The 18,240-nt window shown below is 40.6% G+C and overlaps 1 protein-coding gene across 4 annotated transcripts in view; it reads right to left on the bottom strand.

The window, feature by feature from the left end:
• Positions 1 to 214: 214 nt before the first annotated feature.
• The window catches only part of acer2 (alkaline ceramidase 2), an 80,286-nt gene continuing 62,260 nt past the window's right edge, over positions 215 to 18,240 (bottom strand). For 2 of the 4 annotated variants that reach the window (XM_041186238.1, XM_041186234.1), the window contains 2 exons: positions 11,247 to 11,384; positions 215 to 1,256 (listed from right to left, as the gene is read on the bottom strand). In XM_041186238.1, the coding sequence (XP_041042172.1) occupies positions 1,070 to 1,256; positions 11,247 to 11,384 (325 nt within the window). In that variant the 3' untranslated portion in view covers positions 215 to 1,069. Of the gene's footprint in view, positions 1,257 to 4,499; positions 4,603 to 11,246; positions 11,385 to 18,240 lie in introns of all 4 variants that reach the window. The other 2 variants (XR_005942824.1, XM_041186239.1) reach the window with 2 other exon arrangements.

Genomic DNA, 18,240 nt, shown 5'->3' on the forward strand with positions numbered 1-18,240 from the left:
GTTTTTGTTTTGGATTTCCAGCATCCGCAGTTTTTTGTTTTTATGGATATCTTCCTGCCTGGCCCAGGGAAATTATTGAAAATCTGCATAGCCCATGCAAACAAATTTTCCCCCTCAATTTTCCCAAACCAGGTAAAGGTCTACTCAGAATATCAGTGTACTAGGTGGCTGGATCACTACAGTGATCATTAATAAAAATAATAACTTTCAGGTCTGATTTTAAGTATTGAAATATTGCCCTGAGGAATGGAATGTAAATTCAAACATACAATAATGACATCAATCTTTGGCTGGGGATTTCCTCCCCTTTACATGTGTCAATGTGGTTTCTACCACATCCCCACTTAAGTTACAGCAGTGGAAGAGAATGAACTTTGAGAAAATTCCTGACCTTTGACTTTAAATGTTTTGTAGATTATCATATAGCAAAACTACATTAACAAACTGACATTGGAACTGGAGGCCGATTGAAATTTCAGAAATTCTCATTGTACGATCAAATAATATGGTAATAGAATCATTTTCCTCCTTTAAAAATCTTAAGGTTCCATCAAAAGTTGATTTCCTGACGTAAAGTATATTGCAACAAAGTGGTCTGCATGTCTTCAAAAGCATGCATTAAATCTCATTCCAAGCCAGTAGCCTAAAAATAACCCTTTTGAGAGCTAAATTTCCCTGAAGTTTTCAAAACATGTACAAATTTTCCTTCAAAGTATTTTTTAGAAATAAAGCTTTGAGTGCTGCACTAATAAGAGTAATTACAGAAATCTATTGAACTTCCAAAAAATTATTTCACAGTATTTTCTGAAACACATTTTTCTTTTTTTAAAAAAAATGCTGTTATCCTGCCATAATTTCCATTTGGATGCAAAAGCAACTTTCACCCCCTCGTAAACAGTTTGTTTCAATCGGTTTAAAGTATGGCCCCCTGAGGGAGTGTATAAGCAGGAAGATAAATTTGATCTAAGGTGCAAAATACATAAACTGGGAGGCACCCCCAGCCTCATGGGATAAAGTTTTCCAAAGCTTGTACTCAAAATAACGTGCTGCCATATCTGTCACTTTCCTCTTAGGTGACTTTTAGCTGAGACTTGTTTTCAGCAAAAAGGAGAGAAACATATGGAACACCAATGAAGGCCCACTTCTCGCTAGGCCAGAACTTGATGACTGGGCCCTGTTCAGGGATTTCTGAGACAGCATCAAAATAAGCAAAACAGACACAACCCAGATAAGCAGCCAGACAGATCAAGATATGCCTAGAACAAAAACAGAAGGAAAAAAATAATGAGAATGCAATAAGATTTTTCAAAAGGCTGTTCTTACAGCTACTGGACAACATTTTTCATGAATCAGTCAACGTCCTACTGTTCCTACACAAACCAACAGTCTATCCTAGTATTCCATTCCCTATTGAATTGTGAAGCTTTTATCACATGGCTGACACTTTTATTGTTAGTTTGACTAAACATAAAAAGTATTCACAATCTATATTAATAATTGGATTCTGGGATAGAAAGTACCATAGCTAAATTTGCAGATGACACCAAAATAGGTGGTAAAGAAAGTTGTAATGAAGAAATAAGAAATCTACAAATGGATATGGACAGGTTAGGTGAATGGGCCAAAATTTGGCAGATGGAGTTTGACGTGGATAAGTGTGAGATTATCCATTTTGGTCAGAGGAATAAAAAGGCGACTTATTATTTAAATGGAGAGAAACTTCAGAATGCTTCAGTGCAGAGGGATCTGGGTGCCCTCATGCATGAATTGCTGAAAGCTGGTATGCAGGTACAGCAGGTAATAAGGAAGACAAATGGAATTTTGGCATTTATTGCTAAAGGAATAGAATATAAAAATAGGGAAGCATTGTTGCAACTGTACAAGGCATTGGTGAGTCCGCATCTGGAGTACTGTGCAAAGTTTTGGTCCCCTTACTTGAGGAAGGATTTAGTTGCATTGGAGGCAGTTCAGAGGAGGTTCACTAGATTGATTCCAGAGAAGCAGGGCTTGTCTTTTGAGGAGAGATTGAGCAGTTTAGGCCTATATTCGCTAGAGTTTAGAAGGATGAGATCTAATTGAGGTATATAGGATGCTAAAGGGGATAGACAAAGTAGACGTGGAGCAGATGTTTCCCATTGTGGGGCATTCTAGAATGAGAAGCCATAGTTTTAGGCTAAGGGGTGGCAGATTTAAATCAGAGAATAGGAGGAATTACTTTCCTTAAAGGGTCGTGAATCTGTGGAATTCACTGCCTCAGAGTGCAGTGGATGCCGGGACGCTGAATAAATTTAAGGAGGAGATAGACAGATTTTAATTAGTAATGGCTTGAAAGTTTATGGGGAGAGGGCGGGAAATTGGAGTTGAGGCCAAAATGAGATCAGCCATGATCATATTGAATGGCGGGGCAGGCTCGAGGGGCTGAATTGCTTACTCCTGCTCCGTGTTCTTATGTTCTTATGTATAGTCCTAATATGTCACCAATTTTCTAAAAAATAATCTCACTTCCATTTGTTGTTTATATCATTTACAGATCCTTCACATGACTGTTAATTTAACAATTACAAAGTTTGCAGGGCATAATACAGCTCAGAGTTGAGATAACATCAAGAGAACATTGAGTCATATCTTCCAGAGAGTGGCAATCACCATCGGATTGCCACTCCGTTCACATTTTGTTATCCAATGCAGGAGCTGCGCATTTCAGGCCTGGATTTCCGAATCAGGCCTCTTCAGAAATGGGCTGGAGGAGAGTTGGAGGGTTGAGTTGAGTTGGAGGATCAGAAGGAGTTGGAGGGTCGGGGGAGATGGAAGATCACAGGAGTCAGGGGTCGGAGGATCAGAGGGCTGGGGTACCAGAGGGTTGGGGGGAGTTAGAGGGTCGTGGGGGATCAGAGGATCAGGAAGGTCGGAGTACCCGGGTTGGAAGGGCAGTCGGGGTCAAGAAGATCGGAGGGTCAGAGGGTAATCAGGGGATCAATTGTATAGTTACCCAGGAGTTAGACATGTTTTTTTCAGTCTAAAATTTCCTGCTTAACTACCGAGTTAAATGAGTCAGAAATCTCCGAAGTCTCTGACTATAACTCTGTTCTGGAGACTTTATCGAGGGTCCCATGTGTTGTAGGATGTTGGTTACCATTTGGTAGGTCTGAAGAAGTCTTTGTAGTCACACATAGGTCAACTGATATTTAGAACTATTTATAAATATACAATAAAGGGCGCAAGCAAGGCACTATCTCCATGCTGGCTGGTACACACAGCTCATTCCAACTGACCTTGGGTGCCGGTCATGTGCTCTCTTACATCACTCTGTGGGCAGTACTGAACTCAGTTCCACATTAACCTTATATGTGCCAGACCCTTAAACTACACCTCCTCCCAAAGTCTTTAGCCAATGTATTTTCAGTGATTATAGTTTACCTTATGTCATACATTGTTATTGCTATCATACATTTACATAGTCATTACTACATTATCGCTACTCATCTCCCTCCTTCAAGTCCTTGAATTCAAAGGTTCAGATGATCTGGAAGCCTTATAACCCTTCCATATCTCGTTTGCACTACTTTCAGAAGAGTAGTAGGGTCTGTCACTGCTGGTTCTTCCTGTATGTTTGGAGGTTGTTCTTGCGCACAGCCTTGAAAAAATTTTAAACAATGGCTGCTTGGGTCAACTAGCTGCAGGCTTCTCCATTTCAGCGCTATGCTTTAGGGTCGCAAAAGCGTTGAATCCTAGCCTTTACCTTTAAAGCTGATTCTTTATCACGCCACATGTTTGGGCATTGACTCGTTAATCAGATTTTTCGAATGGAGTTTTTAAACAGCAATTTCTGACCATTAACCGATTTAAAAGTTTCTCAGGGCTTGCTGTATCCTGGAGTATAAAAAGATTTAGCTCACACCTGCTTTGATAGCTGACTCGGCACTCAGGGATCTGAAGTTGGACTTCCAAAGGATACTCAATGGACTCTTCTGCCGCAATAAGGAATTTTAAATTTCTGCCTCCAGCTCCCAAGCCTTTCTTCAAAGCTTTTTCCTAGTGATTTTTCCTCTGTGCCTCTGCTTCTGGAGCTCCTTGTCAGATCAGATTGCTTTGTTGATTTTTTTCTCAGTCTTTCAGCATTCTAGATTTTCTCTGCATTTTCTGCGTGGCCTTGGGTTTTTCCACAAGCTGCTACCATGTTGTAGGCTGCTGGTTATAGTTCTGTAAGTCTGAAGAAGTCTTCATAGTCATACGTAGGTTAACTGTAAGTCTTCATTGACTTTTAGCACTATTTACAAATATACAGCAAAGAGTTTAAGCTCGGCGCTGTCTCCATGCTGACTGGTACACACACCTCTGTCCAACACTAGACTGACCCTGGGTGCGGAGCATGTGCTCTCTTGTGTGGGTAGTGCTGTACTCAGTCCCACATTAACCCTATATGTGCCAGACCCCTATACTTCCTGGGCAATTTCCACAGAGTCCTTGCATTGGGACTTCTGTGGGATCCCATAGCACACCTTCTGTTCTGGTCTCCAACTATTGGAAGGCTGGAAGATCTGGGCCACTGAGTTTCTTCCCTGAAATTTACAGCATTATTTCAGTCTTGAGATGAGTCACTGCCTATGACACAAAGGCATGTTATTTGTTATGGCACACAAAACATATCCTTACTGTTATATACAGATAATAATTTTTACTTTTTATTGACAGAGTTGTGTTCTGGTTAACCATAACGAGCAGCTTGTTCCCTGGTTTGAATTACTTGATTTGAATATGTGGGATATTGAATTTATAACTGTTTCAATTCAGGCTTTCTTTTCAACATTTTTCATGTATCTGTCTTGGTTACAAAATTTTCAATTGTCACAGCATCCACAACCCTTTGGGAAATTGTGTCCTTGTGTCCCAGAGTGTCAATATCCTTTGTGGGGGAAAAAATGATTGCTGATTTCACTCCTAATTTTAGGACTAAGCCTTTGTTCTGGATTCACCAGGAAATAGCTTCTGTTTATCTGCTCTATTGAGTCCCTTCATCATTTTTAAATAGCTTAAGTATGTCAACCCCAACTTCCTAAACTCAAGGAAATAAAAGCCAAGTTTATGCAATTTGCTCTTATAGTTTAATAATTTGAACTCTGTTATTATTTGGTGAATCTGTGTTGCACCCTTCCAAGGCCAATATATCTGCCCTGAGATTGTGCACCCAAAATTGAATGCAGTTTGGGGTCTGACCAAGCTCCTGTGCAACTGAAGCATCACTTTCTTACTTTTGGATTCCAAGCACCTAAGTTGAACACCAGTACTCCAGTAACCTTTTTGTTTCCTTTTTGGACCTGTGCTTCTTCACATTAATGGCTTCATTAAACACTATCCACAATAGAGTTTGCCTGTCCAATTAGTCTATCTATAAATACTTTGTAACTGCTTACTGCCATTCACATAACTTACTGTGCCTCCTAGCTTAGTGCTATCTGCAAACTTGGATATACAAGAGGGCATTAGATGATTATTTAAATAGAAACAAGGTGCAGGGGTACAGAGAAAAGGCAGGGCAATGACACAAGATCATAATGCTCATTTGGAGAGCCGGTGCAGACACGATGGGTCGAATGGCTTCCTTCTGTGCCGTTAAGATTCTGTGATTCCGTGATTCTTCCATCTAATTCATTAATACACATGGTGCAAAACTGAGGCCCCACTAAGGATCCCTGGTAAACACTATTAGGCACGCCCTGCTAATTAGAGAACAAGTCCCAGATCACTACTCTCCTTCTACATCCCAACAAATTACTAATCCATTTTACAAGTTTACTGTAACCTACCTTTCCCCTTCAGTAGTCTGGAATATATATTCAGGACTTGGATTCTTTTTAAATGCAGTTTCATTTTCAATATTTATCTCTAGCAATGACCCTTTTAGCACCTGTTCAGTCAAGCTGCAGTCCACTTTTACATTCCTTTGTAGAATCTAATGCAAAGTATTGCTTTAATATCTTTGCCATTCCTTCACTTTTAAATATAAGGTGCCCCTTCATTTTTAAATAATTCAATTTCTTTGAGTATTTATTTACTTTTTATAAAAGATTATCCAACATCCCTTATGTCGACAGCAAATATAATTTCATAACCTTGACAATTTTCTAATCTCTCTCTTTGCTCTGACTTTATATCTTTTATAATTCTCATAGTTCGGTTACTTTCCCTATATATTTATTTTATGCCTTTGCATCTCATATTTAATTAAACCTCAACACAGGGTTTTAATATACATTTTACTGTAGTACCCTATTGTGATGTATGACATTGCGACCAGTTCTGGACACCACGCTTCAGGAAAGTGAGAATTGATGTTATTTTTTAATATTTTGGGGAATATTGTAAAGAAAGCTGGGTGTCTCTGACTGTGTGTGTGAGATTTAATTAAGCTGGGCAAGAATTTGGAAACATGAGATGTTTAAAGGTGTTAAGTTTGAGGTACAAGTAAATAGGTTTGATCTAACATTTGCATTTTTAAATAAGTTAAGAGGTTGTTTGAATTTCAAAGGGGAATCAAAGGTACCAAGGAAAATGCTTGCATCTTGCAGGAGTCCTTAGATAATCAAGTAGAGTGGAATATTATATCTTTATTGACCCAAAAGCAAAGACAAGATGGAAACATGAAAGATCTTATATTTGGAAGGGTTTGAGTTTCAAGAACAATGGGACTGAGATGAAAGAGGAAAGAGGTATATTAGAGTTATTGTGAATAGCTGTTTTTTAGGTATTGAGCCGTTAAGCTGGAGATGGCTGGAGAGAGCTGGAGCTATTTGAGCTGTTAAGAAGTCTTGGCCTACAGCAAGCAGTGTTATTCTGAAGTGAATTGCATAACAGAATGGAAGAGGGTAAAGGTCATGTGGTACATCTTTATTGAAGCTATAGCAGTTTGCCTTGTGTAATATTACTGGATTTCATATTTAAATATCTATAAGGGAGTGTTGCCTGGGAAGTGTTTACTTGTGGGTTTGACCAAGTAAAGAGTTTTGGGGGAATGTTTTGTATGACTAACCTGAATTGTGTAACTGTAATCTTGTGTGCTTAAGTTTTTGTTTCTTTCTTGATAATAAAACTTTTACTTTTAATTTTTAAAAGCCCAAACGTGTTACTGGATCTCTTACTGCTGAGATCAGTGCTACTTCTTCTCATGAACAGGATACAAAAAAAAGGTTGTGGCCCTTCAGCCAAATTTCCCTCTGGGATTTGGTTTGTGCAGCAGTTAGCACCAGCTGTGGTTATAACAGAAAAGATATGAAGGTGGATTGGAGAGAATGCAGAAATGATTCATGAGAATGGGTCCAGGGATGAGAAACTTCAGTGATGAAGACAGATTAGAGAAGTAGGGACTGTTTCCCTGGGGGAAAAGAAGGCTGACAGGAGATTTGATAGAGGTATTCCAAATCATGAGGAGTCATGACAAAGTAGATAGGGAGATTTTGTTCCCACTTGTGAAAGAACAAGAAGGCACAGATTTTAAGTAATTGGCAAAAGAAACTAAAGCGACATTTGGAAAAACTTTTTCAGCGAGTAGTTAAGGTCTCGAATGCACTGTCAGGGAGTGTGGTGGAGGCAAGTTCAATTGAGGCATTTAAAAAAGGAATCAGACTGTTATCTGCAAAGGAAGAACGTGCAGTTACGGGAAGAAGGAGGGTGAGTGGCACTCGGTGAATTGCACATTTGGAGAGTTGGTGCAGACACGACAGGCCAAATGGCCTCCTTCTGCACTATAATAGTTCTGTGATTCTGTGATGCAGACAGGTGGGGGGGAAGCTCAGCGGGTCACCCCGTTCAGGTCTCGGGCAAGAAGGGTGGCACCTTTCTCTTAAGGCACCTTTCCGCATTAGATGATGCTCACCCTCCCTCTCCTCCCCCAGCCCCTCTATAAAGACCTCAATCCTCTCGTCCCACCTCTTCATGCCTCACCTCACCACCTCCCCCAACCCCCATCCCACTCCCACCACCGTGAGATTCCTTGCACTTACCTCGTCCTGGATTCTGGGATATTAGAATCTTGGTCCTGCTTGTAGGAACATTGGAAATAGGAGAGTAGGCCATTCGGCCCCTCGAGCCTGTTCCAACATTCAAGTAGATCAAGGTTGATCTATTTTAATGTCATTTTTCTGCACCATCCCCAAACCCCTTGATATCTTTAATATCGAAAAACCTATTGATCCCTCTCTTGAACATACTCAATGACTGAGCCTTCACAGCCCTCTGGGATAGAAAATTCCAAAGATTTACCACCCTTTAAGTGAAAAATTACCTCCCCATCTCAGTTCTAAATGGCCTACTTCATAGTCTGAGACTGTGTCCCCTGGTTCTGGACTCACCTGCCAGGGAAAACATCCTTCCTGCATCTACCCTGTTGAACCCTGTAAGAATTTTGTATGCTTCAGCCATAGTCCCAGTCCTGGCCACTGCTGCCACTGAGTGCACTGGGACTACAGAGCTCTCTGAGGCACCTAAGTGAGGGGCGGAAGTTCCAACTCCTACCAATTAACGATCCCCGGAGCATTAAATGGCTGTGGGGTTGCTATGATCGGCATGCATGTGTTATCCAGTGACTCTTATGGTGATGGGGTGGGAAAAATTCCTGCCCAATATAATGTCAGTGCTGGACTAGGGGCAGCCAGTCAGGTAAACAAATTGAATGCCCCTTTCCTGTTTCTGCAAATAATTGTTTTGCATACTTTATTGTTTTCTACAATAATATCAACATGTAATGATTTTAATTTCCAGTACAAGAATGTAAACATTTTTTGGCAGGTTCAAAAGGACAACTTAGGCTACGAATTACTCTTGTCAACAATAATCCATTATTGCTTAACATGTTCATTTGGCATTTCTCCATCCACTATTTTAACAAAGGGTGTTGACTCAACCATTTCAACTTCATCCTGTAAAGTTGTACTGAAATCCATACAACTATGTTTATTTTCATATTTGAAATATTTGTAATCCTTGCAGGAGAAATTATATTTGGGTTGCAAGGCAGAATAATTGTATGCTCTGAAATAAAAGTTCACAAAGTGTCAAAAATCAAAATATTCTAGGGAAGGCATGGTCCAAGATTTCTGTAAGAAAATAAATTTCCTGCCTTCAGCATTCACATTCCTTTTCAGTAATTTCTGAATTTGCTACTGGTGTAAACTGCACTTTTGTATAGTGGGTCCATCACTGAAGCATGCAACTCATTAATGTTTTGTGCCAAATTAACATCTGGTATAGTAGCTCATAGGATCAAAAGATTTTCTTATTAGTTTACTGAAAACCAAATTCAAATTTCAAATGAAAGTTGCCTGTCCTTGCTTCTCTTTCTGAATACAGCTAATACACTAATCAATAATGATGTAGATCATTAGTGAACTTGGAATCCACCACTCAACACTATTTGCAAGTAGAAAATAGTTGGCAGCATCTCATTTCCTGGCATATTGTAATGAAAACCATGCAATCAACAGAAGAACTGCTTCCATTTTACATGTTAAATCTGCAAGCTGTAAGTGCTCCTCAACCATAACAGTATTGTCCTTGTAGTTTGATAGAAACTCAGTAAGATGTATTTCCTTGTAGAGTCCTCAGAGCATGCCTTCCTCCAAAACATATTGATTCTTGACACTTCAGTTTGTAAACTTTCTGGTATTTTGGGACAAACAATAATTCTGTTCCATTCAAGACTCCTCAGATAATGAAGCTGTCTGCATGAAGGAAGACCTAGATAACTTTCAGGCTTAGGCTGATAGGTAACATTCATACCACATAAGTACGAGGCAATGACTATTTCCACCAAGGAACAGTCTACTCACCTCCCTTTGACTTTCAGTGGCATTTAGTATCACTGAATCCTACACCATCAAAAAGCTGGGAATCACCATTGACCAGAAATGTAACTGGGCCAGCCACATAAATATGGTGAGTACAAAATCAGGTAAGAGGCTGGGAATTTTGCAGTGACTGACTCCCTAAAGCCTTTCCACCTTCTTATAAGGTACAAGTCAGGAGTATATTGGAAAATTCTCCACAGCCCTGGATGAATGCCACTTGAACGATACTTAAGGCTTCATCCAGACAAAGCAGGGAAGGTCTGATTGGCACCCCAACCCCACAAATATTCACTCCCTGCCCTACCGGCACAAAGTAGCAGCAGTGTGTACCATTTACAAGATGCACTACAGCAATTCACCAAGACTTCTTTGACAGCACCTTTTAAATTTGTGACCTCCACCACCTAAAAGAACAAGGATAGCACATGCTTGAGAGCACCACAGCCTGCAAGTTCCCCTCCAAGTCAGATGCCATTCCGACTTGGAAATATATTGCAATTCCTTTATCATCGCTGGGTCAAAGTCCTGGAACTTCCTACCTAACAGCACTATGAGTGTAGCTCTACCATAACAACAGCAGCAGTCCAGGAAGGCGGTTGACCACCACCTGCTTAAGGTTTGGCAATAAATTCTGGCCTTGCCTTCTATGTCCACATCCCATGCATGAATAAAATATAAACCCTGTTCTATCAGGCTAGCTCTCTAAAGCCAAACTATCAGTTCTAAGGTGCTGCTTGAAGCCAATGAACCAGATCTAATTCCCTGAATCCCTTTCCATTTACAGGAGATTCAGACTGGTTGATCGCTGTTAGTAAGTGTAAGAGGAAATTTTCTTCACCCGAATCTTTCTGGAATTGTGCAGAGTCTTTTTTTTTGTTCTTTCACAGAATGTGGGAATCACAGGCTGGGCCAGCATTTGTTGCCCATCCCTAATTTCCCTTCAGAAGGCCATGCCCATGGTCAAGTCTCTTTATGTGTCCCGGTATGTATGCTCCAATACACTAAGTCCTATTCCCACTAACATGAGCAACGAAGGCAAGAACTGCAAATGTAGTGTGTCCAGAATATTAAGCTAGAGGCAACATCTAAGGGGATACAATTTAGTGCCTCCTGATCAATGAAGAATGTGTTGGAGTCTTTACCTATAGGAGAGGAACAGAAAGACTCTGCTACCCATTACCTGAATAAGAACTGAGGATTACTTTGTACTTGCCCCACTTACATAACTTTACATCAAGGAGGGTCAGATGGCCATTGAGGCCAATACAAGAAAAGCTTTTAAAGTGGCATGGTTGCTGTTATTTGCCCTATTTCATGCCAGTCTTACTTTAGTGTAACATGGAGAATAAATTAATAAGGCAGAATTATCATTACTTCAAATAATAATTTTGTTAGCACGCAACTCACCAGGCACAATGTAGGTATGGAAAGTTGAATGCAGACCAAAGTTCACAGAAAAGGTTATCACTAATCCAGCACAATAGAGCAAGAGCCCACCAAAAACCTGCTAAGAGACCCAACTTGTACACACGAACATTTTCACACCTGAAATAGCAGGAAACACAAATTAAGTAACTGAAGTGAATTTTAAGGTGATGTACATACAGCAGAACCATAGGTGGAATTTTTAATTGATGATCCCTGCTAAAACGGTGGGAGGAGTCAGTCAAGAGCCTGTTGACAGTTTCCAGCAGGCTTTGCTGAGGTTCTTTCCCAGAGCCACGATATTAGCAGCCTGCTGCCGGGTTCCCTGGCCAATCAGAGAGGGCTGGCGGGATGGCATGCTCAATCTGTCAAAGGGAAGGATTTTTAATTGAAGTGGCCATGGCATGGGTTAGAATGAGAAAACTGGACATGGATTTTTCAGGTTTTAGTAAACAGGGGAATGGAGAGTAGACTCGGGAAAACTGCACCTCAGATCTCTCATTCTTACCTGGATGTCCTGCTGTAAGATCTGAGGGGCTGCAGTGAGGTGAGTTCTCCTAAGGACAAGAGGAAGACGAGAACCTCTCCAATCAAGCAGGTATGGATGGAAGTGACCAAGAAAGTCAGCAGCAGAGGTCTGGCCAGAGGTCAGAGGTGCAAGACTTGCATAAGCTATTCCTAATCTGTTGTAAAGGCAACATGGAAGTGCAGCTTAAGGTGAGGGAAGTGCAAGACAGGTGACTGACATCCAAGAAGTTGGCAATCACCTGTCAAATATTGAAAGCACTCACTGAGGAATAGCGCAGTATGCAGCAACCTCTGACCTGGCCATGGCTGTAGCTCTTCAGTTTCACTGATAAAAGGCTTTCTAGCCTGTCAGTTTCATTGAAGAAACATCCTCCACTGTGCACTCACCTCAGTGACCCTGGCAAACTCCTGATGATGTGGGAAATAGGTCTGCTGGCTGTTAAAGTCAGAATCCTTGATTAAAACAGAACTTAATGATCTATTTGAATATTTAAATGACTTACCCGAAAGCCTCAAGGGTGGGGATTCCCCACTCACCTTCAAACCATCCCGGGTGAAACCCAGAAAGAGCTGAATGATATCGTGATCCCAACCCAAAATCACTTTTTGGGGATTTATCTCCCCGCGCACACCCAAACTCACCTCCCCTCATATGTGAAAACTCCCCCCATAGTTTCTCCTGGGTGGATGGAATTGGAAGAATGATAATTTAACAAAAGATTATAGTGACATTTGTACTTTGACATTTACAAACAATTGCCCATTTCCTCATTGCCTCTCTCTCCCTTTTGTTAGCTTCCTCTACACCAAGCATTAATCCAGAACAAGGTAATCTGAAAGCTTCTGCCGATGCTGATCTTGAATTAACCACTAGGTGGTGTGTGAAATGTAGAAGTTTTCACTCCTTCATTTTGGGGAGCCATCATACTTCTCCACAGCATTTCCTGGCCTGAGATCATGAGTTCAACAAATGGGACACATGCTCCCATCATTTCATATGATGTTCTGAAAATTGCAAATTGTATTTCTCTTCCTTATCCTTTAGGGTTAAAACTTTGTTTTAATAAACCGTAAACAGAGAGAGATGAAAATATATCAGGGCTCTCAAAATTGTGGAATGTTACGAGTGGCATTAACATGAACATTAATGATGATAGTTTGCAAGTTCATTTAAATATAGGGAGCTACATTAATATTTTAGAGTGACATTCAATAAAATAAGCCACAATTGTAAATTAATTTCAATGTCTGACAATGCCATAAAAGCTCAACAGGCAAGGCCTTATTAATTTATGTATATGATGGTCCTGTGATGAAATTAGGATCCTAATACTACTTTAATACAAAATCAAGGAGGTCCCATTATCCACCGTCCAACCTGCCACTAAAACCTTAAGCCAAAAGAACCTGCTATCTGCTGGAACAGGGAACCATGCAGTGTCAATGACTCTCAAGGTCACCACAGTCCTTAATGTCTTTGCCCCAGCTCCTTCTCATCTTCTAGAGAGGATGTATCCCACATCTCTGCAGTCCAGCTGTATTAATAGACCACCAACGTCTAGGATTAATCAGTACATCACCTACCTCATTGACCTCGAGAGTCAACCCAACTACGCCTGAACAACACAAGTATGATCAATGGTATGAGAAAACCAAGATCATTACTGATCAGGACAGAACCATTCTTTGATTCTATAAAACCATCGAACACGATGGTTTGCTTGTTTTGTGCCGACTTACTTTGACTGATAAATGATGACAGGGCAAATTTAGTGTGAGTTTTAAAAATGTTCAAATAATGTGGGCATAACATACTGTACTCAAAAGCAAAGGTAATGAATAGCAACTGCACATATGTAGCATATTTCCTTTTTTGTTTTTTTTTAAAACAGGAACAATTCTCTATTGGATGCCACAGCTTCAAACATGGCTTGAAACTCTATTCCCTGTGGATAACTTCTTTAACTTGGTTAGTCTCACAAGCTGTCTGTAAGAATTCGAAGGCAAGCAGTTCCCATTTCTCCCTATTCCTACACAAATTATATTTCTGACCAGAACGAGGAGTTAGAAAAACGGCTATTTTTATTACCTAATACTAGTTACATCAATTGCAGTCCTATAATCATAGACTTATCCATTGTCCTTAACACATTAAGGATTAATTTCTATATCTAACATCCGATAAGATACTAAGCTGATTCTGTGCAGGACATCCTGAACCTTATTATTGTGACTGAGGGAAGTGACCTTTCCATTCCTGCAGTTTCCTCTTGAAGTGGTCATTCAGTGCCAGCTAAAACTCCTGCAAGTTTACAAAAATGTCTGGTTGGGGATACAGGTTGAGAATGTAGGTTAAAACACAACAAATTTGATCCAAACTCCCTCTCCTGTTCCCACTGAATTAAATCCAGTGAAGGCTGCTACTCTGTACAGCTGAGAAGCAGTGAGATTAGATATTAGAAGGGACTATAGATTTGCTTCTCACTTTGACAGAAAGCTACTTTAATTAAAAGACAGGGTTAACTAAATGTGATGAATTGGCTACATATATGCCAAAGCAAGGTACAAAGCGTTTGCAGAGCTACTGATAAACAGGACTTTCCCCTAGCTTTACAGAAGAAGCACTTAATCCTGGAGCTCTAAAGTCATTAGTAAAAATACAACAACAGGTAATCTAAGGTTATATTTTTGGGAACCTTATTGGAATACTTCAGGCTCAAGATCACAATTGAACTAAAACAGTATTTTAATTTTCAACAACTTGCATTCATATACTGCATTTAACATAGGAAAACATCACAAGGCACCTCAGAGAAGCGTAATCAGTCAAAAATTGGCATCAAACTGAAGATTTTCCCATAAGAACAACCATCGACGGCTGGAATATTGCCTTCCTCCATCAATGCTTCTCGATATTTAGCTCCTAGGAATTGTGCAACACTGCTGGTTCAGGATGACTAACTTTCCTCTCTGTGGAGTTCATGTGACAGTATGGTAGAAACTGGGGATGCTCAAATTCTACCTCCGTGTGATGCAGCACATAAGCCACAGCACAACTTGTAAAGCACTGAATCTGGAAAGTCTGTGTTTGCTGAAAATGACTATGACTTCTTCCACCTTATCTAAAGTTCAGCCCAATCATGCCTTTGCAGCTTGCAAATGCTTCCCGCACAAAAGTGGAGGAAATGACTGTAAGATGTTGATAGGTCATCTGCTAAGTGTTTTAAGTATGGCATTCTAAGCAAGGCTAATTAAACAGTAGTAACCCACCACAATCTAGATGTGGAGTAACAATGAAAATTATTCATGTCAAAAGTAGAAAGTAAATTTGTACAGGATTCTCAGTCTCTTGATGCTGAACTGCTACACAAAATGCAAATTCTTTCTTTTCAATGTTGTCTACAATTGGTCAAAACCAAAACACATATACATATGCAAAGTTTACTGAACATCAGGTTTTATTGATACATTTATAACTAATTACAAAGTGTATGTGCCTGCTAGAGTTGAATCCTATTGGATTTTCTTTGTACAGTACTTTGTAGAGACGTGTGTGTATATATACATTCAGTTCTTCAGATACTTCTGCATACTTAGACAATATGCAGTGAAGGACAACCTGGCTGTCAGTTGGCATTAGACTGCATTCATGCAAGTAATAACATGCAGGTGAAGGCCATTTTTATATTAGCATATATAGCATTATGTGGATCATTACTGCTTTGGGTTTTTGTGGTTTAGCACATTTGCTATTCTGATAACTTGGTGTCTGCTAGCTCCAAGGAAAGGCAAATATTTTTCTGCTCAATATATTTACTGTCTGGAGACAGTGAGGGAAAGCAAAGTGTCTGGCTGCAGCTACATATTGTAGCAAAATTTGTTTAAAATTTAAGTAAGTTTTAAAACTTTATGGGAATTTAAATAATAACCAGATAAACAGAGTACATGGGGAAGATTCTAACTCATTCAAAATCCTCCCACTTGCACACAGTTAAAATCAGGCTCCATATTGTAGAAACCTAGGCTCCAATATTAATGCAGAGGTTGGCTCTAAAAGCAGAGGGGAGTGGCGGGGGTGTTGTGAAGTGGGTTAAGATTACAAAACTCTGAAGTAAAATTCACAGATCGAATTCTTTGATTTTGACTTGATTCAACCATTAAATTTTCCTCCCAGCTTTCACATCTCCAAGCTATGTAGCAGGTGTTAAAATGCACCCACAGGAAGCAATCTCAATTCCATTATTCAAAGGAACAATGCAAAAAGATCATTTGGAGGAGCCAGGAGATGTTTAAAATGAGCTGTCAAAGAGCAAGGGATTTAATGTTGCTTCCTTGGAACTATTGTTATGTGCAATCAGGAACAGGTGGTGCAAACTCCTCCCCAGAAATGCGAGCAAGAATGTCCCAAGAAGGTGTGGTTGGAGGTGACTGAGGAGGTGAGCAGAAGCATTGTGCCCCAGTCTCAGATGCAGTGCAGGAAGTGATTTAATGACCAGGTCAGGAAAACTGAGTATGTCAATTGATTTGCCTATATCCTGCGGTGTACAACCCCACCGATTTCACTTTGTCCTGCCCAGCGTACTACAACACATCACTCCTCACACCTATTTAAGATTCAGCACCAGCCTTCCTGCACTTTCTATGCACTTCCTCACCTCTACTGTTGCCATTCATCCCAATACTTATGCTATGTGATGCATCTGACCGATTGTCACCCTCACTGAATGCACTGCATCAAGTACCTTATCTTCACTCACTCACAAGTCTGCTTTTTTCACCTCTTTTAGGAAACAGCACAAATGCCAGGGAGGTGAGGACTGAAAGTGGGCCGCCACAAATAGTCTAGCTCACAGATGCAGAGGGGAACACCATAGACATAAGTAACACATTTGGACTACTCTCAATTGAGGATGGAGAGACAGGGAATTTGCAATAATTGGTGACAGAATTTAAAATTATCCCTGACACACTTATGCTGACTTTTCATCAATGACTGAACAATGAGTATCTGAGTGGTGATTGTCAAGATTGTGACCTTGCCACAACTAATTCATATTCCTGTCTTTTGTCTTTTAAGGCCTTCACATGTAAAGTAAGTGTCACTGGAGACGTATGAGGACTATTCATCAGAGGATCTCGTTCCTTCAGAGGATGCATCAAGCATACAGCCATACATATGCGCAAGTACTCTCACTTTGGCAGGTTCACTGACAGCGAGTTGGACTTTCACCTTTTTCATAATTCACAAAAGAGCACAAGCAGATGCCTATGGCAGGCACAGCTGAAGAGAATCTGTGTAAGCAGAAAGACAGGTAATCCTCTCCAAGCGACACTGAGTTGGACAGGGGCTCATCATTAAAAAGGATAATAGCGACACATCAGCAACTTTGTGGAGATACTGACAAACGTGCCCTTCACACCCTCTACGACACAAACAGGATGGGTCCCAACTAGTGGATTGGGGCAGAGGAATTGCAAGAGCTTCAAGTCCAATTCTCAAAAAAGTTCATGTGGACCCTAACCACAGCCGTGCATTCTTTAGATGCCAACATGTCTTCCGCCTTAAACAGAATGACATATCCATTAGCAGCATCCTTACAATATGTCATTAATCCTTATCAAGCTGATATGCAGCAGAGTGGTAGGAATGATGTGGCACTGGTCCAGGACAGGGATGATAGCGAACTGGGAGTTCCACTCAGAAAGCTCTCACTTCTTACCTGTTGTCCCGCCTCAGCCAGTACCCATCATGTTGCCTCGTCTCCTGATAGCCACATCTGCTCCTGCACAGGTGCAGGTAGAATTGTCCTTAGTGGGGCCCTCAGGGACTCCAAAACCTAGAAGGCACGGGCCAAAAGCTTCTGAAAAGTCAGGGCAGGGATCTGAGCAGCCTGCTTCAATCTCTGCTGATGCCACACAGGATGCATCCTGCAGAAGCATTAGAGAGAGTGAGTTGAAGAAATTGTAATTTACTAAGTGTATGCATATGGGTTTTTTAATAAAATGTTAAATTGCTAAGTTTCCTTTTTGTTAATGCCAATAAAAATTATTGATGGGCACCACTTCCAAGTCTTGCCCATTATAGCCTACCAAGTGCCAACTTGGCCTTTCACTTGTTTAATGATAAATGACAGTACATGGCAGTGGAGGGGGAAAAAGGATTGGTGGTGGATGGGGAGTGGGGAATGGAGGACGGTGGTGTTAGCTTTCACTGCTTCAGAATAATTAAATTAACCTTCGATTTACAAGGTCTTCCCTGCTAGCAACGCACGTGGCTGGTCTGGCAATGAGTGCCCATCTTGAAATTATGCCTGCTCCTCTTCTTCAACCCTCCCATCAGAAGAGGTCTTATGAATGCTTTCATCCTCTACAACCCTCCCATGTGGATAGTGCTTTCTGTAACCTCAATCCCCCTGTGGCTCTCCTCTCTACTGTTCTGACCCTCTGC

This window comes from Carcharodon carcharias, chromosome 4 (genome assembly GCF_017639515.1).
Source record: "Carcharodon carcharias isolate sCarCar2 chromosome 4, sCarCar2.pri, whole genome shotgun sequence".
Lineage (NCBI taxonomy): Eukaryota > Metazoa > Chordata > Chondrichthyes > Lamniformes > Lamnidae > Carcharodon > Carcharodon carcharias.